The following is a 23,179-nucleotide window of genomic DNA, read 5'->3' as shown; positions in this document are numbered from 1 at the left end:
CATATTTTAAAAATTCTTGCGGCTCACAGGTTGAAAATCGCTGCTATATTGTATTAAGTCACCAGTGACACGCAATCCTAATTTGGAGAAATATAGTAGACTACCAAGCAACTCCTGTAATTATAGTAGTATAGGCATAAACAGTGGTGAATATCAATTAAATCTCAATTAATTGATTAGGCAAAATAGTAGATTCCACATCTAACTTGCCTTATGATAAGTTCCTTACAGTAGTCTTTTTCCTAACATACCTTTTCTTGCTGCAACTTTAAGAGCAAGCCACGCTGCTTCTTCCGAAGTGGGGGCATTTTATCATCTTCTCCTTTGTCTCTGAGATGTCTGCAAATATTTCCCATCAAGACAAAGATTAGATTAAATTTCTAGTCTAATGTCAATAATTCCAACCACTAAAGTCTCTAAACCAATTAAACATTTTCAAATGGGGAAAACAGTTGCTCCATGCAGCAATTCCTATCCCAACAATTATTTCACTGCACAAACAATATATGCAAACTAGATTGTGTTCTTTAAAAAAAAAAGGTTTAAGAAATTTACAATATAATAAGGGAATTAAGTATAAAATAACAACATAAAAGTCAGTTAAGTGAAAAAAGAGAAATGCAAAGAAAATGTTACGTGAGTAGAAGGTCTTAAAAGCAACATGATTCAAATATGGCAGCCATATTTCTAGCTTATGAAACCGGGTTGATCAAATCAAAGAAACAAAATCATCTTTAAAAACCAAGCATTTGGTTTTAATGAGAAAAATTAAACAGTGAAAACTATGTTCACTGAAAGAACTTACTTTTTCTGATGCTCTAGCCAGGCTAATTCAGCCTTAGTTTTCTCCTTCAAGGCTTTTTCACGGAGACGCAGGAGTGAAGACTGGTGAGCTGCCCTCATTTCCTCTTCTTTCATATACTGTCGAACCATCTCCATAGTAAACTTAGAAAAGCTATCTTGTCCTCCTGAGAATGGCATGCTCAGCTCCTAACACAAAGAGTTTACTTTGAGTTTATGATCATCTAAACTAGTGGTTCTCAACCTTCCTAATGCCGCGACCCTTTAATACAGTTCCTCATGTTGTGGTGTCCCCTAACCATAAAATTATTTTCGTTGCTACTTCATAACTGTAATTTTGCTACTGTTATAAATCGTAATGTAAATATCTGCTATGCAGGATGTATTTTCATTGTTACAAATTGAATATAATTAAAGCATAGTGATTAATCACAAAAACACTATGTAATTATATATGTGTTTTCCGATGGTCTTAGGCGACCCCTGTGAAAAGGGGTCGCGACCCACAGGTTGGCGACCCACAGGTTGAGAACCACTGATCTAAACCTTTTGGAACATAATTCACTTCACTAAAAGAGGTATGCAGAAAAAAAAAAAAAGAAACATGCACTTATAAAATATTATATAAATAAAAAGAATTAAATTAAAAATGTTGCCAACTGCCCAGCTGGTGTGGCTCAGTGATTGAGCGTCAACCTATGAACCAGGAGGTCATGGTTCAATTCCCAACCAGGGCATGTGCCTGGATTGCAGGCTCAATCCCCAGTAGGGGGCATGCAGGAGGCAGCTGATCTATGATTCTCTCTCATCACTGATGTTTCTCTCTCTCTCTCTCTCTCTCTCTCTCTGAAATCAATAAAAACTTTTTTTTAAAATATTGACAACCATGTAGAAAACATTATTCAAAAAAGGCACGAGCACTGGACGGTTTGGCTCAGTGGATAGAGCGTTGGCCTGCAAACCAAAAGGTCCCAGGTTCGATTCCAGTAAAGGACACATGCCCAGGTTGTGGGCTCGATCCCCAGTGAGGAACTTGCAGGAGGCAGCCAATCCATGATTCTCTCTCATCATGGATCTTTCTCTCTCTCTCTCCCACTTCCTTCCTCTCTGAAATCAATAAAAATATAATTAAAAAAAAAAACACGAGAGGGGGTAACATTCATCTACTAATTTATTCAGCCATTAAATTTTTTTAAAATATATTTTTATTGATTTCAGAGAGGAAGGGAGAGGAAGAGAGAGAGAGAGAAACATCAATGGTGCGGGAGAATCATTGATTGGCTGTCTCTTGCACGCCCCCCACTGGGGATCGAGCACACAACCTAGGCATGTACACTTGACTAGAATCAAACCTGGGACCCTTCAGTCCATAGGCTGATGCTCTATCTACTGAGCCAAACCAGCTAGGGCAGCCAGCCATTAAATTTTAACAACCACTGTAAGGCTGGTACTGCCCCAGGGATATAAACATGGTAAGAATTTGCCTTTACTATCCACAAGGTTTACATTTTAGAATGATATAAATATAAATTTTTAAATAAAATTAAAATTTTTAAGAGTGAAACAAGTGAAAAAGCTAAAGAGATAACTCTGGTTCAGACACTCAAAGGCCTTAGGAATAAGTTTGTATTCTACTTTGTAAAGAAGGCAAAGCCTAATTTTATAGCAACAATGTAACATAAAATTGGTATCTTAAGAAAATCATTTTGATAGCTAACAATTGAGTTCAAGTACAAAATGTATCCTCACAACTTTAAGAGAACACATTCACAACTACTTATGAAGTATCTCTATAGGTACACTGAAACCCACCTTGGCAGAAGACAGTGTAGTCTTTTCTGGGGAAGTTTCTTCATCAGAGTCGTCATGATGGCTTCTTCTCTTTTCCAGGTTAAATCTGCGATGACTCTCAGAAGGCAGTAAAGATCGAAATGATTTTTCTTCTATTTCATCTTCTGTCATGGATTCATCAAATTTCAAAGAATATTCTGTTACAATAGAAGCTGAATCTAAAAGAATATGGAGCAGTAGATTTTATCATTATAACAGTTTTCAGTAGATACTCAATTAGTGGCAGTTGCTGCCTCTTTATGAGACAATATAATAAACTCATAACTAATCACTAGCAGTAAGCATGAAATAAACAAAATTCACTTATTTTACAAACAAGAACTCTAAAATATCGAATATTAGTACAAGAAATATGGTAAAAGTGTAATGTACTTAATTTACAAAGAGCTCCTATAAATCATTTAGAAAACTAATACCCTATGGAAAATTGAGAAATGGTCACAGGCTATATTCCATCCTGGTATCGGGGGGGGAGGGGGTGTTTAGTTGTGGCTGATGATTCTAGGGTTTTGACAGATGCATTGCACCAGACAGTGCATACAACTATACAAACATGCAATACCTTACATAATAGTTGTTTCACACTAAAAGTTCTGTGCTATGTATCCACTTTGTAGTCAATCATTCTTCTACCACCTAACACCCGGGAACCATGAATTTGTTTTCCATCCCTGTAGTTTTGCCTTTTCTAGAATTTCATATAAATGAAATCATACAATATGTAATCTTTGGGGCTTGCTTCTTTCACTTACTAAAATTCACTTAAAATGCAACCATGCTGTTGCATGAAGCAATAGCTTCTCCCTTTTAATCACTGACAAATATTCCAATGTATAGATTTACCAGTCTATCCATTCCCCTCATAAAACATCTTGTAGCTTTCAGTTTTTAGCAAATAAGAATAACAGTGTTATGGACATTAGTGATAGGTTTTTGTGTAGACATACGCTTTTAAATCACTTGGGTAAATACCTAGGCACATGATTGCTGGGTTCTTATAAAATACTGTGAAAATGTCTCCAAAGTAGCATTCTGTACTCCCATCAGCAATGAATGCAGGTAAACTCCTGTTGCTCTGCATTCTTGCCACTCATTTGTTGTCAGTTTTTTGGATTTTAGCCATTCTAACAGGTATGTTGTAGTATCTCGTTGTGATTGAATTTTCATTTTCCTAATGACACATGATATTAAATACCTTTCCTATGTCTATTTGACATTTGTATATTTTCTCCAATGAAGTGACTATTTTTTTTTAATTGGGTTGTTGAGTTTTAAGAGTCCTTTAAGATAGGAATTTTGTGGCAAATTCAGTCTCTAACTTTCCACTTTCTGGCTCCCCAAAATTCATTCCTTCTTGCTTGCAAAATACATTCACCCCATCCCAAGGGCCTCCAAACCCATTCCAGCATCAACTACACATTCAAAGTCTCAGCTAAATGTCATCTAAGTAGATATGGGTGAAACTCAAGGTATCATTCATCCTGAGGCAAAATTCCTTTCTAGCTACGAACCTGTGAAACAAGGCAAGTTATATGCTTCAAAACACAATGGTCGCATAAGAGTAGAATAGACAATCCTATTCCAAAGAGAAAAATCCAAAGAAGAAAGGGGTAGTAGGTCTTCAGCAAATCCAAAATCTAGCAAGGCAAATTCCATTAGCTTTTAAGGCTCAAAAATAATCACCCTTGGCTCGATGCTTTGCCCTTCAAGCCCACAGAGGTGGCAGTCATGCTTTCCACACCCACCAGGATGGCCTTGCCCCTCATCCCTGAATGGTAGCTGCACCCACTTGGCCACTGGCACCAGCTTTGCTCCTGAGGCCCTGAGCAGGGGCAGCCTGGACAACTGAAACCAAGGAGGTGGCCCCACCCTCTGAAATCAATGAGTGGACAGCCTTATACTTTGGCCTTCGTGCTCTGAGCCTGTGGTGGCAGGGGCTACCCAGCTGATACATAAATCAACCTCAGGATCAGTCTTCTATTTTCTTGAAGGATAGGCATGTTCACAGCTGGGTAGCTCTACTGTCTTATCCATGGGAATCCCAGAAGTCTGAAAGTCTTCCTAAATTTCATCCCTTCTCTTGCCCTTCAATCCAAATTAGCACTGTCTCTGCTGGTATAGTCCTGGCTTCTGTTGAGATGGCTGATTAAATCCAGGGGTAATCTCTTTATGGGGTGACTGTCAAGTCACACCCTTGGTGTTCTCTCCAGAACATGTTTTCTCATTTTTTACAATATGGATAGGCTGAGAGTTTTCCAAATCTTCAAGTTCTGGTTCTTTTTTGCTTAACAATTCCTTCCATTTATCTTTCCTCTCACATTTTACTCTAAGCAATCAGGAGAAACCAGGCCATGACTTAAACATGTAGCTTAGAAATTTCCTCAGCTAAATACCCAAGTTCATCACTTTTTAAAAAAATTAAATCTTTATTGTTCAGATTATTATAGTTGTTCCTCTTTTTCCCCCCATAGCTCCCCTCCACCCAGTTCGCAACCCACCCTCTGCCCTTACGCCCCCCACTGTCCTCATCCATAGGTGTACGATTTTTGTCCAGTCTCTTCCCACACCCCCCACATTCCTTCCCCCCGCCCCCGAAAATAGTCAGTCCACTCCCTTTCTATGCCCCTGATTCTATTATATTCACCAGTTTATTCTGTTCATCAGATTATTTATTCACTTGATTTTTAGATTCACTTGTTGATAGACGCGTATTTGTTGTTCATAATTTGTATCTTTACCTTTTTCTTCTTCTTCCTCTTCTTAAAGGATACCTTTCAGCATTTCATATAATACTGGTTTGGTGGTGATGAACTCCTTTAGCTTTTCCTTATCTGTGAAGCTCTTTATCTGACCTTCAATTCTGAATGATAGCTTTGCTGGATAAAGTAATCTTGGTTGTAGGTTCTTGGCATTCATCACTTTGAATATTTCTTGCCACTCCCTTCTAGCCTGCATAGTTTCTGTTGAGAAATCAGCTGACAGTCGTATGGGTACTCCCTTGTAGGTAACTGACTGTTTTTCTCTTGCTGCTTTTAAGATTCTCTCTTTGTCTTTTGCTCTTGGCATTTTAATTATGATGTGTCTTGGTGTGGTCCTCTTTGGATTCCTTTTGTTTGGGGTTCTCTGTGCTTCCTGGACTTGTAAGTCTATTTCTTTCATCAGGTAGGGGAACTTTTCTGTCATTATTTCTTCAAATAGGTTTTCAATATCTTGCTCTCTCTCTTCTTTTGGCACCCCTATAATTCGGATGTTGGTACGCTTGAAGTTGTCCCAGAGGCTCCTTACACTATCTTCGTATTTTTGGATTCTTTTTTCTTTTTGCTTTTCCAGTTGGGTGTTTTTTGCTTCTTTGTATTTCAAATCTTTGACTTGATTCTTGCGATCCTCTAGTCTGCTGTTGGAACTCTGTATAATATTCTTTATTTCAGTCAGTGTATGCTTAATTTCTAGTTGGTCCTTTTTCATAACCTCGAGGGTCTCACTAGATTTCTTGAGGGTCTCACTAAATTTATCAGCGGTTTCTAGAAAATTCTTGAAAAACTTTATAAGTGTGGTTTTGAACTCTATAGCCAGTCGTTTGCTTTCCTCCATTTCTGTCATTTGTGACCTGTTTCTTTGTCTCCGCATTTTGGCTGCTTCCCTGTGTTGATAGAGTGGCTTTCTGTGCTAGGTGTCCTATTGGGCCCAGTGGCTCAGCCTCCCCAATTACCTGAGGTGGACACTCTCGGTGCACCCCTATGTGGGCTTTGTGCACAGTCTTTTTGTAGTTAAGCCTTGATTGTTGTAGGTATCACTGGGAGGAATTGACCTCCAGGCCAATTGGCTGTGAGAATCAGTTGTGTCTGCAGTGGGAGAACTCCTGTGCTGAGACACCTTTCTGGGGCAAGACTTGCTTCAGTGGGGCTTTGGTGCTTACTGAGTCTGCCCCCTGAGTGTGTCCCTTATGGATCTGAGGAGTTGTAATCTGGATGGTCCCACTCTGACCGCTGGGTACACTGGCTCTTGGATCTCTAAGGAGGTGCTAATTTAGCCTCTGCCTAAGGCTACCCAGCAGGAGCTATGGAGAGATCTGCAGATTCCTCTTCTTTGTTTGGGGTTTGGAGGTGCCCAGATGAGGCCCAGCTGTGAAGCAATGTAAGCTGCTGTGGGGCCTTGGGCCTTCTTTTGGAAGTTCTGGGTCTCTCTGACCCAGCTGCAGTTTGTTAGGTAATTTGTAGATTGCAAAGGGCCAGGCCTTTCATATGCAAAAGCCTCTGCGCACAGCTTGGGTGGGGCAGGGTCTCAGGGGATCAATAGGGTGGAGCAAGCAGCTATGGCTGCTCCTCAGTCCTACCCTAAGAGGCCCTGCATCTCAGTGTCCCGGTAATCGCTGCAAGCACCTCTGAGAGAATGCCGCCCTCGAGTTCCGACCGCTGCCATACAGTCCAGTTTCGCCCCGTATGAGTCTGGGTCCCCAGAGACTCGCCCGGAACTGGAGTTCAGAGCAGTCTGGAGCTTGAGACTCCCTCCCGATTGAAAAAGACAACCGTGTCCTCAGTTGCCAGTCCTTTCCACATGAGCCTCCGTACCTCTGCACTTTACTTCCGCACCTCCTCTTAGTCTCAGTGCACTTTTCTCTTTCCTTCTAGTTGTAGAATTTCCACTCAGCCAGCCTTCCTGTGGTTTTGGATGATGTCCGTTTTGTCTTTTAGTTGTATTTTTGAAGTTGTTGTGCGAAGCAGCAATTTCCGGTGTTTACCTATGCCGCCATCTTGGTTTCTCCTCCAAGCTCATCACTTTTAACTTCCTTTTTATTTCTTCTTTTAAAAAAATAATTTTTATTGATTTCAGAGAAGAAGAGAGAGGGAGAGAGATAGCAACATCAATGATGAAAATCATTGATCGACTGCCTCCTTCATGCCCCCCACTGGGGATCAAGCCCACAACCTGGGCATGTGCCTTGACTGGGAATCGAACCGTGATCTCCTGGTTCATAGGTCTACACTGAGCCACTGAGCCACGCCAGCTGGGCTCATCAGAATCACCTTTAATGTCCATATTCCTACCAATAGGTCTGCAAGGCAATATAGGCTTTTTCTAGCATGTACCTCAAAACTTCTAACCTCTACTCATTAGCCAATTCTAAAGGCATGACCAGATTTTTAGTATTTGTTATGGCAGCACCTCACTTCTGGGTACCAAGACTTAAGGCTGTCATAATTATAGACGCTATATCTAGATATTATTTTCATTATAAAATGTACAAAAATATCTCAAAGGGTTCTGGAAGCCTCCCAAAACAAGTAATTACACATATATGTGCAAGGAAGTTACCTTTCTCATCGGGAAGAGATGGTACACTGTCACTTCGTAGAGAATCATCTGCAGCAGTCTGAACCTGTTCATCAATAGAACTCTCCGTCTTTCCACCGTGAAGTTTCTTCTCATTTTCCTTAGAAGATGGAACTGAAGGACTTTCTTGACGGCTGCTACCACTACTACTTCTGTTTATGAATATTATAGAAACAAACAAAGAAGGCAACAAAATAAGGATAACTTCAAAGTAAACTTATCTGGCTAAGGAAACGGGGGTTATGATCAAGATACAAAATGATAAAAGACGTAATATAAAGCATAAAAATAATAAGTAGACATAAGCCCGAGAAGAAACTTTTAGAAAAGATGAATAGGAGAGAGGAAGGTTTCACATTTAAATAGTCATACTGGGCAACCACTATTCTAAGGCTCTCACACCCGTATTTCCTTTCATTTTAAAACCAAGCTACTGGCCCAGCCTGCATGGGTCAGTGGTTGAGCGTCAACCTATGAACCAGGAAGTCACAGTTTGAATCCCGATCAGGCACATGCCAAGGTTGCAGGCTTGATCCCCAGTGTGGGGAGTGTAGGAGGCATATTTTCTTTCTCTCTCTCTCTTTCTCTCTCTCTCTCTCTCTCTCTCTCTCTCTCTCTCTCTCTCTCTCATTGGTATTTATCTCTATTTCTCCCTCTGTTTTCCTCTGTGAAATTAATTAAAAAACAACAACAATATTACAAAGAAAGACCCAAGCTACTGGGAAAAGAGGCTTCTACTTGGTATTTCCACCTCCTTACTTTTCATTAATATCATGATTTACCACAGTCTGCTTCAACCCCAACTACTCTACTGGAACTACTCTTCTAACCTCTACCTAAACTCTAATTGCCAAATCCAATAGAATATCTATGACCTTAGATGGTGTTGACCTCTATCGCCTTCTTTAAAAGTTCTACTTGCTAAAGCAAATATAAGTAAAATGTTAACATTAGGGTAACCTGGATGAAAGATAAAGTATAAAAAAAAATTTATATAGTGCTTATATAATATAGGTTATATAATATAGGTTCTCAAGGAATGGCAGCTATATTGTTACATGAAACAACTGTTTTACAAATCAGCAAATTAAATGGGGAAGGTAAAACTTTCATTTAAAGAAATGAAATTGAGAAGTAAAAAAAAAAGCAACTGTCAGCTACTTATGATTTACTACATCAAACTCTTTTCAGAATGTACAAAATATGGTGCAAACTGCCATTCTCTGATACATTATCTCAATGCGTTGAGACTTTGTCTCCTGGCAATTGTTGACAGTCTGGTTCAAATAAACTCACAAACATTAAAACAAAACCCTCTTTTCACCTTCTATCATGATTCTTGTATCTTGAAGACTCAGAATAGCTATCATATGAAGAATACTTCTGATGCTTTGAGTCAGGGGTTCCTTCATTATTGTGAGAGAGTGAAACAGATTGACTTTTCCTACAAAAACAAAACAAAACTTGTTCAACATTTAAAGTCTCTAATAGGAGCAAGATTTTAATACTGCTCAACATTATAAGATAAAACCTTGAATGAACAGAAATTATGAAATAACTTACAAAGTATTCGAAGGCATTCATTTATGAAAAGGTTGTATAACACACTAAAGAGTATCTTCTGCCCTGGCTGGCGTGGCTGAATGGCTAGTGTCGGCCTGCACACCAGAGGGTTGCGGGTTTTATTCCCGGTCAAGGGCACGTACCTGGGTTGCAGGTTCAATCCCCACTCCGTCAGGGTGTGTGCGGGAGGAAACCAACAGATGTGTCTCTCTCTACATCGATCTCTCTCTTTTTCCCTACTCTCTCCCTTTCACTCTCTCTAAGTCAATGGAAAAAAATATCATCACTCCTCAGATGAGGATTTTTTTTAAAAAAGAGCTTTTTCTTTTTTATTATGAGAAATAAGCAAAAATCACCCCAAGTATCAATGAATGTGAATAGACTTAAAATCTATGAATTAGAGACAGTCAAATGTGATGTAAAAGAAAGAAGACACACACAAAACATGATCACATTATCCAGCCCTGCCTAACACACTCTCTAATGACTTTTCACTGCTCTAGAATAAACAAAATCCTTACGGTCTGCAAGGCCCTACCATGATCTGATCCCTGCATCATCTACCATTCTCCCCTTTGCTCTCTGCCTCCAATCCCATTGGTATTCCTTCCTTTTCTCTTCCTACCTTTACATGTATTGACCTGTATATTCTTTACCTCCTTTACAACACCAACTCCTTTTCATCCATTGTATCTTACCATAAGCTTTACTTCTTCAGGAAAACTTTCTCTGACCTCCTTGTACCCACAGGCTATTCAAATTCCTTTGTTATGTATCTCAGAGACAACGATCCTTTCTTTCATAACACATACCTCAGTTTACAGTGACCATTTCTTAAGTGACTATTTGAATAACATCTACCTTCTCCTCTAGACTGTATGCCCAAAACTGTATTCCCAGCACCCACAACAGTGCCTGGAATTCAGCAGATACTCATGACATATTTGCCGAATGACTGAATATTAACCTATCTGTTTCAGCTCTGGTCCTCAGTTGCTTCACGAAGTCTGAAGCATGTATCCGCTGGTGGTCATACAGCGTTGCTAGGGGAGCTCCTGAAGCAGTAATGGCATCTGATATATGAGTTCGAGTCAACTCTGCCATCTAAATATGAACACACAAGCCAAAAGTGATGAACTGAGAGGGAGCAGAGCGTCTTGGAAGATCACTGGATTGAGAGAGAGCAAATTCTGCAGTAACAGGTAAATATGATGGGCAAATCATTTAGTCTTTTTAAGTCTCAACAGCTTCCTTATAAAAATAAAGAGATGAATACAACATGATTTCTAAGGTTTCACCCAGCTATAACAATCTACAAATTAGACAGAAAACATTTAAGTCATATAATGAGCCATAGTAAACCAAAAATTAAATCTTCCTTCAAGAATCAATTCAATTACTAGTTCCTATCTGAGTCTTTTCTGAGCAACGTATGTTTTCCCTACTCTTAGCCACTACTGCCATTGCTGCGTGTGTTATTCATTTTGTATTTTTTCAACCACTGTCTTGATGACCTGAAGTGTTTTGAAATCTTTGTTAATGTTGTCTAAAATTTTCCTGAAAAAAGAGATGCTACTTTATATTTATTTGCACAATTCCACAATATCTAACATATAGTAGGTTCATGGCTTATTAATAACAATCATTTCACAAACAATTCTAAATTGTAACTGCTTAAATAAATGAAACTATATCTATCGGTTATGATATCCCATATAGAGTAAAACTATTTCTAGCTTTGTCCTTGGCACTAACAACACTGTAAAAGACACTAACAACACTGGGTAAAAATGAAACATCTTCATACAAAGCAGACCAGTGGCTCCCTGGACTGAGGTTGGGGACTGACTGCAAAGGGGCATGGGAGTTCTTTTTAGAGTGTTGGAAATATTGATTATAGTAGTGTTGATAGGGATGGAAAGATAAGCTATAGAAATATACAGATACAGGTATCTACATATTTGTCAAAAGTCATCAAACTATATCCTTAAAATGGGTACGTTATTTTTTTGTAAATTATTCATCAATAAAATTAATATCTTTTTAAAAAGCTTACTCAAGGGCAGAAATTTAGAGTTCTTCATCTTTTTTTTTCTGCCTCTATAAATTCAAATGTACAAGACACTGCAATAAAAGGCCAGTTATTCAGACTGACTAAAAAGAATGAAGAAGAAAAGGGTTCTCTGTGGCTCTCACCTCGCAGATTTGGCGCGCTGCGTCTGTGGTAAGGCGAGCAGTCTCTGTCTGCTGAGCAGCTATTTTACAAGTTGCTTCCTGCAGGACTTCAGTTACATCCCGTTGTGATTTAACCACCTGCTGTAATGATTCTGCATGGACCTGTACATAAAAGAGGGTAAAAAGAAAACTTTCGTCATGTCACAGAATTTGTAAATTTGTTTCATGGATCAAAAGAACAATGGGTTTAAAATCTGAAGTCTTAAGAAATCACTGCTGAAGTTTAAGTCTTAACTCCACTGGTTAAGAGTTGATGTGACTATAGATAAGCAACTACCATGTAGTTACCTCAGCTTCCACTTATTAAATTGGGGCTACATCCTGACTAATTTCACAGGTTTGCTACAAGAATCAAATGACATGAAATTAACCCATAGGACATATTTTACATCTTCTCTTCTTTACTCATATATAATTAAAAAAATACTAAAGTGATTTCAAAGATACAAATTTAGGTTTAATAACTTTGCTGCAAAATAAGGTACCTGAGCTGCTTTGTTTCTGGTTTCTTCTAACTGTCTCTGACACTCCAGAGTCTCTTGTTCAGCCTTTAATTTCAAAAGGGCCAAGTCTCTTTCATGACGTTGCTGCTGTGCCTTCAAGATAAAGAAGTGATCAACTATTAATTCTAAGATACTAAACTATTACAACTCAGTGACTACATTAATCCCAGGGCTATTTTCTCAACACAACAACCATTTATCATTTATCAAAATACTTAGTGACCACCTACTATGTTTTTTTAAATTCACCATTAAGATTATTATTTTTTTAAGATTATTTTAAATAACAAAGAAAAGGGGGGAAACACACAAAGAAAGCTAAAGAAGAAAACCCCACAAATACCTTTATGATCTGAGCCAGAGACACACTTTCTTGCTGAGCAAGTGAAATGCCTCTAACTCTTTCTACATCTGACAGTTGGCGCACTGACTCCTCAATGGCACTCAAGTAACTCAGTTCAGCTGCCATACGATGCTGGAGGCCAGCAGGAGAAAAACGTTTAGAACCTGGAGGGCATAACAATTGTCAAATGTGAAAGTTCACATGAAATTAAATTGCATCTCAGATTTCTAAAATTCATTTCTAATTTTAAGAGCCAAAAACAAAGACAGTGACTTAGAAATACAGTGTCTTTTAATAGTTACTTCTTGTGTGTGTGTGGGAGGGGGAGGCGGGGGGTCAGGGGGGAGTATGCACATGCATGGGTATGTACATACATATAAACCTATAAACACTTAGGAGATACATGGCATATATTTTTCAGTGTTTTTACTAATGCTGGCAAGATGGGAAAAATCACCACTATTGAATCTCTGATGCTTCTTAATATTTTCCTGTACAGTTTCTGTTTAAAACTTTAAAAAGTAATCACATCCAGTTGAAAAACCATTTCCCTATAATTTAACTGAAACAAATTTTCCCCAAGATAAGTAACCTTATTTTTAAAATTACAACTGCATGGGTCGACTTGCCTGGTGTTGAAGTCATCATCTCTGTAGTTGTTCTGCTGGCAGCCATGTTCATATCAGGAAAAGCTGCACTAGGCTTGAATCCTGCTATAGTTGGAGGCATTATAACTGAGGACTTAGATCTTTCTAATGAAGTTCCTGGAAGGTCAAACTGCAACAGTTTCTGGGAACTTGGAGATAGTGGAGAAGCTGGAGTTTTCTGAGACCTTCCCTTGTCTGAGGAGACACTAGAAGATTTGTTTAAAAAAAACCAACACATTAGAATAGGGAAAACTATTTCAGGAACCAGCTAACCAATTTGTAAGAATAGCACACATTACTTTCTTTATTAACATCAGCTTTAAAAAGCTGTGATTCAGGCATTTATTCATTCAACACAGTCATTATGCTGAATGTACTCTGAGCATTCCTCTTATTTTCATATTTACAGTAGTGAACAAAACTAGAGACAAACCCTGCCCAAAAGGAGTCTCTGGATTAAACTGCCACTTAACTCTTTCCTCTACAATGTAAATACACCATTAATCATTATTGTAGTATAAAGCAAAATCCTCTATTATAATAGCAAAAAATTACAGCCACATATAAAAGGTAAGATCAAGTCTTATAAAAAATGTCTTAACATATGTCTCTGAAAGAGAAAAAAATAATTTTGTACTAAAAATTAAGAAATGACAAAAACTACTCTTTTGTTAGTCCTTTTAACCCAAAAGGGGGACAGAGTATGCAAACTCCATATTCAATATAAAAATGAGATTTCAAAATCTTCTTCAGTCAACTAATAAGTTGAGCAGGAGAGAAAAAAATAAACAATGAGATCAAAAGAATGCTACGCAGTTGTGTTACAAGAGTAAAAGAAATGGTTGAGAAGCAAAAGGTATAGATAAAGGAAATGAGATAGTTTGTGGTAGCTTAGTGAAAACACTTTGGATAAAGTTAAGTTCTTAGAACTGATGTGTGGGGTAACTCTGAGCTACCAAAGTGCCCCAAGGAAAGTAGCTGCTTGGTCAAAGGGTTAAACCAAGAGAACAACTATGGCAATGGCATTTAGAATAGAAAGGTGGGTTGTGCTAGAGGCATAGAATTCCTGAGGGAGAGAGGTTGTTAATAGTTTAGATGAAAGTTGGTCACACTCTAAAGTATATATAAAAACTAGAGCTATGAACAAAGCTACAGTAACTATTCATAAAATACAGAAATTCATTAAATGGATTCATTGAATATCAATAATATTGTAACATTAATTAAAATGAATTACAGTATAAAATATACATTACTTTACCTCACAGAATGCCCAGAAAGATCCTCCAAAGTGCTACCTGTGTCAAGAGTCTGTTCATAATCTTTGACAGAGAGTTTGCTACTGGTCTCAGACTTCTTTTCTTGATGAGAGTCACGTTCTGAGACAGAGTGTACTTTTTCCTCATCAAGAAGTGAGCTCTGAACATTTCCACTGAGTGAATCCAGCCCTATAAAGTAAATTTCTTATAAAGCTGATTCTCAATAGAAGAGACTGAATGATAATTGATAGATACCTAGATTTCAGTAAAATAACAAGTGCAAAACAGAATATTTAAAAGTGCACTTATTTTTAAAATGTGTTTTTCATATCTAAAATAAAATTCACCCTTCTGTTTTCATTTTAGAAAAGTGAAGTTTCTTCCATTAACATCCCCTATTTGCTATTAAAAATAAATGGTTCTTAAATCAAATGATTAAAAAAATAAGTATATAGTACTATTCTACACCTACAAAAAAATAAAATGAAGTCTTTCAAGGATAAAGGCAAAAGCTGCCAAAAAATGTTATCAACTGCCACAATGGACTACACAATCCTTTTGAAAAACTCTAGGACAAGAACTATGTAGCCAAATTCATAAAGCTGTTCAGATTCTCTGACTCAGAATGATTTCACCTATAGGAGTATCTTAATGAGATTATGACACCAACAAACAAAAATTATGCACAACACTTCATGAACAACTTTATATAATTTTTTTAAGTTTACCCTACATTTGCAACAGAAGAGTTGTCTAAATTACATAGATAATAGTAAACATTTAAATAGCACTTTATAACTTAAAATGCACTCCATATATATTACCTGATTGCCTTTAAACATCTTATGAAGTGGGTAGCATATGCTCATTTAATGATGAGATAACTAGAGATCTAGGAGGCTACTTGCTTAAGGATACTTAGTCAATAGCAGAAATAGGACATAAGCCCAGGCCTTATGATTCTACCTCTAGTGCATTATTCACCTTGATGATATGTCTCAATAGCAGCATGGGAAAATATTTGTCACATTAGAAAAAGAAGCAGAACAAAAAACTGCATTTTAATGGCAACTAAACAATTTTTTAAACATAGATATATGGTTAACAATTAAAAGAAAATGGAAAATAAAATTAAAAAATTATACTGTAAACCCATGTTCATAGCAGCATTATTCACAACAGCCAAAAGGTAAAAGCAACCCAAGTGTCCTTCAACATTTTGATGAATGTATAACAAACAATAAAAAGTGGTATATACATACAATGAAATAATATTTGGCCTTAAAAAGGAAGACATTCTGACATGCTACAACATGGATTAACGTATTAGACATTACACTTAGTAAAATAAGCCAGCCAGAAAAGGACAAATATTCTGTGATTATACACTTATATAGGTACATAGAATAGGCAAATTCATAGAGACACTAAGTAGAACAGCTGTTACCAGGTGTCGGGGACGGGGGGGCGGAGCATAAGAGTTATTACTTAATGAGTGAAGAGTTTCAGTTTGGGATGATGCAACAGTTGTGGAGATGCATAATGGTAATAGTCGTACAATAAGTAAGTTTACTTATTTCTACTCAACTATGTGTGTACTTAACAATGGTTAAATTTCCTAGTCAAATTCATAGAGACAGAAAGAATGGTGCCCAGCCGGTGTGGCTCAGTGGTTAAGTTCAACCTATGAACCAGGAGGTCACAGTTCAATTCCCAGTTAGGGCTCATGCCTGGGTTGCGGGCTTGATCCCCGGTGGGGGGGTTGGGGGGACATGCAGCAGGCAGCCAATCAATGATTCTCTCTCATCATTGATGTTTCTATCTCCCTCTCCCTACCTCTCTCTGAAATCGATATAAACATTAAAGAAAAATAAATATTTTCAAAAAAAATGTAGAATGGTAGCTACTGGGGTAAGGGAAGGAAGAATGGGAAGTCATTGTTTAATGGGTACAGAGTTTAGAATGGAATGATGACTGCTACTTTAATCTACTAACTACTTTCAACTTCACTGGGAAGAAGCTTTTTGTACAGAGCATGCAGACACTCCTTTTCATCACCAGATGGAGTACACACAACAAAAATTACACTGATTTTAGAACTTGGGGATAAAGAAGAAACAAAGTTTAAGATGATGCTGTGGAAAGTAAAATACATAGAGTATTTCTAAGGCATTGTTAGAGGGGATTGGGAATCTGAAAGCCACAAGACACTACCTATACTACATATCATCATGTTTTAGATTATAAATTTTAAAAACTTATAGTGAATCATATTGCTTATACTCCTATTCAATAATATATCATGGTATTTTAAGTTGTACAGTATATTATAGTAAAAGATTTGGGATTCAGAAGTCAGAATTCAGGCTTTGCCAATAACTAACCTTAAGTGAGACACTGATATAAACAAAGCATAAAATTGCAAAATAAAAGAATTGAGCAAGATCAGCATTTCACAAAATGTGTTCAGTATGACTTCTAATGTCATAACATGCTAGTTAAAGAAATGAGTCTGTGTTCAAATAAATTTGGATAGTACTTCATACTATATGGGCTCACCTTCTTCCTAAAATAAATAATGCATATTAGCATATTAGAAGCGTTGATGAATTGGTAGGTAAGAGGCCTGTTTTACTCTTAAAAGTATTTCCCCAAATTTACAGAACCATGTAGTTCTTTCATAAGCCTCAGAACAGCTGTGAAACAGCCTCTCCCACTGAATCAGTTTTTCACAAGAAAAGACAGACTCTGGGAAGTGCCGATAAAATGATGTCTAATGTTCCTACTAAAGACTTTCAGAATGCTTCCAATCTGCAAGAGAGTTATGACTAGGTTGATGGTTAAGAAATAATTGCTACTAGCACTCTCATACTGAAGTATAAAATGACACTGGCTTTCTGAAGGGTTATTTGGCAAAATGTATCCAAATTTTAAACATGGCATACTGTTTGCCCCATTAACTAACTTCTAGGATATTCCCTTAAAGGAAAGAGTCAGACTAACGCATAAAGATACATTTATAGCCCCAGCTGGTTTGGCTCAGTGGATAGAGCATTGGCCTGTGGACTGAAGGGCCACGGGTTTGATTCCGGTCAAGAGCACCTGCCCAGGTTGCAAGCTCGATCCCCAGTAGGGGGCGTGTAGGAGGCAGCCCATCAATGATTCTTTCTCATCATTGATGTTTCTCTCTCTCTCTCTCTCTCCTTCTCCCTTCCCCTCTGAAATCAAAAAAGGGGCTGGAAGAAGAGAGGAATGGGGAGTTATTGTTTAATGGGTACAGAGATTTAGTTTGGAAAGATGAAAAGGTCTAGAAATGATAGTGGTGATGGTTACACAACAATGTGAATGTGCTTAATAGATTGTTCACTTGAAACAGTTAAAATGACAAAGTTTACATTACATATATTTTAGCACAATAAAATAAAATCTAAAATGAAAGTTAACATTGGTTATCTGTAGGTAATTTTTAATTTTTAAATAGTTGTCTATATTTACTGCTTTCTCCCCTCCCCCCTTTTTTATAACTCAATGAACAATTTTTTACATTTAGAAAAAACAATTTGGAAGAAAATCATTCCCTAAGGGTCATCCTGTGAGTTTAAGAGGCCTCTGCCTATTTACTCTATCTTCTCACCTCTATGGCAACATAGCCAAGAGCAGAATGGAGGGGACTGAAGGGTATTCTTTTCAATCACTCAAAATACACAGAGTGCCTCATGGGCCAGCTACTGTGCTATCTGTTAAGTACACATGCTATCTGTTAATTTCATGGAAGCTTCAAAATTACTATATGAAACATCTATTGCTATCATCTTTATTTTTCAGTTAAGAAAATTTGAGTATCTATATATATAAAAGGCTAATATGCTAAGTGTCCAACCGTTCGACTGTTTGCTATGATGCGCACTGACCACCAGGGGGCAGATGCTCAACAAACAGGCATGGAAACATGGAACAGACTGATGAATCTTAGAGGGAAGGGGGAAGGACGGGGATGGGAAGAGATTAATCAAACATCTTATACGCATTATAGAGGCCCAGGGTCCCTTGGCCTGGCCTGCAGGGATCTGGCCGAAACCGGCCCAGTGCACGGTTTTATGCACCAGTGAAGTCCCTCAGCCTAGCCTGTGGGGATCGGCCCGAAACCAGCAGTCTGACATCCCCCGACGGGTCCCTGATTACAAGAGGGTGCACCAGGCCTCTAGTTATACATAATGACACTCAGAGATGTACATGACATACTATAAAGTTTTTTTAAAAAGCAGCTGCAAAACATTTTATTTCTCTTTTTAAAATAAAGATGTGTGTGTATGTTTTTTTGTTTGTTTTGTTTTCATGCTCACTGACTTTTTTAGAGAGAGAGGAAGTGGGGAGAGAGAGAAACATCAATGTAAGAGAGAAACATAGACGGTTGCCCCCTGTACACACCCTGACCAGGGATCAGATCTGCATCCTAGTATGTGGCCTGACAGGGAATCAAACCTGCAACCTCTTGGTGTACAGGATGATGCTCTAACCAACTGAAGCCACCGGCTAGGGGGCAGTATGTATTTTTATGTATATACTAGAGGCCTGGTGCACAAAATTTGTGCACGGGGGTTGAGGGGGTCCCCTCGGCCCAGCCTGCATCCTCTCACAATCCGGGACCCCTTGGGGGATGTCGGGTCTAAACCGGCAGTCAGACATCCTTCTCACAATCCAGAACGTTGCATGCACCAGTGACCATACTTTTCATACAGGTGAAAGGCATCTTGCTGTTGTTCTGGGCAGCTACATTTTTTTGCCCTGATTATAAAAAGTAGTACATAACATGATCCTTCTGAGGCAGTAGTACCATTTTCCCCATCTATGGGTGGAAAAACTGAAGCAGAGAGAAGTTAAGTAATTGGCTTTGTCACACAGTTATAAGTGTCAGAATCAGGGCTGACCACAAAATGTGCAAGCCAGAGTCAATGCATATCATCACTGCATCACCCTGTTTTTTCAGTGTTAGAATAGCCTTGCCAGGTTTTAATTTTTATATCTAAGAGACTGTTCCCAATATATAGGGTAGGGTCCCTAGGCCTGGCTGGCATTCAGGGCCATCTGTGGGACAACCGGGAGACAGGGCAATTGGGGGGCCCCCTGCTGGCACCCACCTTGGCTGGCGACTTGGCGCTGCTCGCCGGCCGGCCCCGCCCCCCGATCACCGCCACCGCCCGCCTCCGGGGGGGGGGGGGCAGTGCGCATAATAGCAACCAGTCGTTCTGCCACTCAGTCGATTTGCATATTAGGGTTTTATTATATAGGATTGAAAAAATAGGCATCAAGTATTAATAGTAGTTATCTCTGAGCAAAGGCTCAATGGGAATTTATATTTCTTGTATGGTGGTTTATCTATAATCCTTAAATTTTTATCATTGCAAATGTATTCCTTTTGTATTAAGCAAAAGATTTATACTATTATATATCGAAAGGTATTACTACAATAATATGAAAGCTAATTACATTATCATAAAGAAACTCACCTAACTGCTTACGGAATAAAATAACTTTAAATCACTACCACAAAATCATTGGTAAGAGAAAAAGTCACCATGTAGAATTCCACTTACATTCTATCTTTTCTTTTTTTCCTTTTCTTCCTTTAGAAGAAGTAGATGAACAAGAAGATGCAGCAGACTGGGTCCCTGATGAATGCTGGGAAGTAACATCCACAGAGGAAAGATCATAGGCTGACTTCCTGCTAGAATGGTCCTCTTTAGTGCCCAAATTGCTACCACCAATACTGTCAAAGAATAACAGTGGTTAAAAAAACAAACAACAAGTATTAAAATGAAGCTAACGTATAGATATTTTAAATCTATTTGATCACAAGGAGAATATAATTATACTCAAAGATGCCTTCCACTTTTCTTTTTTGTTTTCTTACTACCATAAGCCAGGGTTCTTTCCTATGGCTCAATTTATTACTGAGAAAAATATAAGGGAGTTATTAAAGTGAAACCAATAAAAATGGACAATTTAGACAGAAGAGGAAAAATATGTTGGATACTAGAAACTGTGGCCTCAATTTCTATTCAGATTTATAATTTATGATCATTATTCCCCCCCCCCTTATTTTCATTTTGATAATCTTACAGGGAACAACAATTTAATATGTTCTACTTCAACCTAAAAATAAAATGCACTAAATCATATTGATTGATGATATTAAATGTCACAATTAAATCCTTACAAGTTTTTATTTTAAAATTTAATCTTTTCTTAAGACCTCAAAATTTAAAACTACAGTTCTCCTGATATAATTTGAATAATACTTATTTTTGTTAGTCCAACTAGATATAACTTTTTTTTAAAATATATTTTATTGATTTATCACAGAGAGGAAGGGAGAGGGACAGAGAGTTAGAAACATCGATGAGAGAGAAACATCAATCAGCTGCCTCCTGCACACTCCCCACTGGGGATGTGCCCGCAACCAAGGTACATGCCCCTGACCAGAATCGAACCTGGGACCCTTGAGTCCACAGGCCAACGCTCTATCCACTGAGCCAAACTGGTTAGGGCAATATAACTATTTTTAAAAGATCATCCAATAATTTTATGTAAATTACAATTTGTAATTTTTGAAGAAAATTATATTGAATGTAAGTAATTACAGAGTACTTTATATAGTAAGAAAATCAGGAAAAGTCTGATTCACTTGCTATATGACTTTGTACAAGTAACTTAGTGCTTCACTTCCTGAAGTAGGAATGGTAATATAATTCTAATCATATCAGGCTATAATAAGAATGAGCTAATACAGGTAAAGGCCCCTCAGTCCTCTCAGTGCCTTGCACATTAAGTGATCAATAAATATTAATAACTAGAGGCCCAGTACATGACATTCGTGCACTGGGGGGTAGTGGGGGTCCCTGCACCCTCTCCAATCTGGGAGCCCTCAGGGGAGCCCTCTCCAATCTGGGAGTTTCTGTCTGTCTTTGCAATCATATGAATGAATTGCCTGAGACCCCAACTCAGTTTGGTTTGTTGCTCACAGAATAATAGAGGCATTTTTTTTCTTTGCTTCATTGGTGGAGATTTCCTGGAAGTTTTAGGATATCTTCCCTTTAATTTTTCCTAGACACTCTGATTTTACTTATGTCTCTCACCTTTGCTTTCCCTCCATCCCCCACTGCAACAGTAATTTGCTCCAGGCTCACTTTGCTCTAATGTCTAGGAGAGCTGTCTTCCACCAGAACTACGATTCCCAGCATTCCTGGTGCTCCCCATGCTGCTGGGAGCGACCATCGGAGCCATGTCCCCCCAAGCCTCCAGCTCTCCCACTCTGCTCTCCACTCAGCAGCTTGGGGAGAGCGACCGAGGGAGCCACGTCCCCCCAAGCCGCCGGCTCTCCTGCTCTGCTCTCCGCCCGGAGCCTGTGTATGCAAATTAACCCACATCTTTGTTGGGTTAATTTGCATACCCACTCCTGATTGGCTGGTGAGTGTAGCGGAGGGATGGTCAATTTACATGTTTCTCTTTTATTATATAGGATAGTTCTTTTTCAATGTTTTGCAAAATTTTACATGTTATCCCAATTAAAAAAAAATTACTGATTTGGATCATGAAGTCAAGGATCTATCTGGTTGTCCTCAGTTCTATCACACAAAACCATTTCTTAACCTTCTTACATTAGTATAATGTGGATTAGTTCCCCAATACGATCCTCTACTAGGAACTCACAGACTGATTTAACAACCTTTATTCTGCTTACTATGTGCCAGGCCCTGATCTAAGTACTTTCTATTTAACTGAATATTCGTAACACTCCATGAGACTAGTACTGTTATTCTTTCCAATTTCACAGAGAGGAAAACTAAGGCATGGGGAGGTTAGTAATATACTCAAAGACAAACGACTAATAATCAGGAGAACCAGGACTTAAAACCAGGAAGTCTGAATCCAGAATCTGTGTTCTTAAAAACCAGTGCTATGCAACCTCAAAATGTATCTTTAAGCAAGCAAAATCTGCCTAATATTCAGACTGCAGTTCTCATTTGTAAGTTTCTCTCATTTTTCAGATTTCATTCCACATTGTCAACATATTCTTACCTAGGTTCAAGAGCTGATTTTTTTTCTGTCAAAGTCCCACTCCCTGGAGAGGAGACAAAATCATCTTCATATGAAACACTGCTTAGAGGAGTTGTGCTGGCATTCAAGGGCTGTGATGCTGATACTCCTCTTTTGAACCTGTCTTCAAACCCTGTCAAAAGTAATAATTGAAATGTGTTTTAAAACAAAAATAAAAATACCACAAGCAAAACATTCCACAACATGGGGATTAACAACACAGATTTAAGAATATTTTTGTTTGCTTTTACTAGTGCTTCTTTTCAATTTATCTTTATATCTAACAATACATTTTTAACTTTTTATTACTTTTCAAGCATACATGAAAGTAGAGACTAGCATAATGAAACCAATGTATCCATCACCCAACTTTAATAATTATCAATACATGATCAATCTAGTTTCAATTAAACTTCCTATTCTCCCCATCTCTCATTCCTCTTACAGAGTACTTTGAACCAAATCCCAGATAACATATTATTTCAACTGTAAGTATTTCAGTGTAATTATAAAATCTTAATGGAAATCTAATAGAAGGATTTAGGAACC

General features: G+C 38.1%; 1 protein-coding gene across 7 annotated transcripts in view; it reads right to left on the bottom strand.

The window, feature by feature from the left end:
* Positions 1-23,179, bottom strand: part of CEP350 (centrosomal protein 350) — a 115,905-nt gene that overhangs the window by 48,396 nt on the left and 44,330 nt on the right. For all 7 annotated transcript variants that reach the window (XM_014456060.2, XM_023754001.1, XM_023754000.1 and 4 more), the window contains 13 exons: positions 22,613-22,763; positions 20,128-20,300; positions 14,536-14,722; positions 13,257-13,480; positions 12,628-12,791; positions 12,267-12,377; positions 11,743-11,883; positions 10,514-10,650; positions 9,308-9,427; positions 7,966-8,135; positions 2,614-2,810; positions 806-990; positions 252-339 (listed from right to left, as the gene is read on the bottom strand). In XM_014456060.2, coding sequence (XP_014311546.1) covers positions 252-339; positions 806-990; positions 2,614-2,810; positions 7,966-8,135; positions 9,308-9,427; positions 10,514-10,650; positions 11,743-11,883; positions 12,267-12,377; positions 12,628-12,791; positions 13,257-13,480; positions 14,536-14,722; positions 20,128-20,300; positions 22,613-22,763 — 2,048 coding nt within the window. The remainder of the gene's footprint in view (positions 1-251; positions 340-805; positions 991-2,613; positions 2,811-7,965; positions 8,136-9,307; positions 9,428-10,513; positions 10,651-11,742; positions 11,884-12,266; positions 12,378-12,627; positions 12,792-13,256; positions 13,481-14,535; positions 14,723-20,127; positions 20,301-22,612; positions 22,764-23,179) is intronic.

Source organism: Myotis lucifugus, unplaced genomic scaffold (assembly GCF_000147115.1).
Source record: "Myotis lucifugus unplaced genomic scaffold, Myoluc2.0 scaffold_54, whole genome shotgun sequence".
NCBI lineage: Eukaryota > Metazoa > Chordata > Mammalia > Chiroptera > Vespertilionidae > Myotis > Myotis lucifugus.
This window is presented reverse-complemented; position numbering and strand designations above follow the sequence as displayed.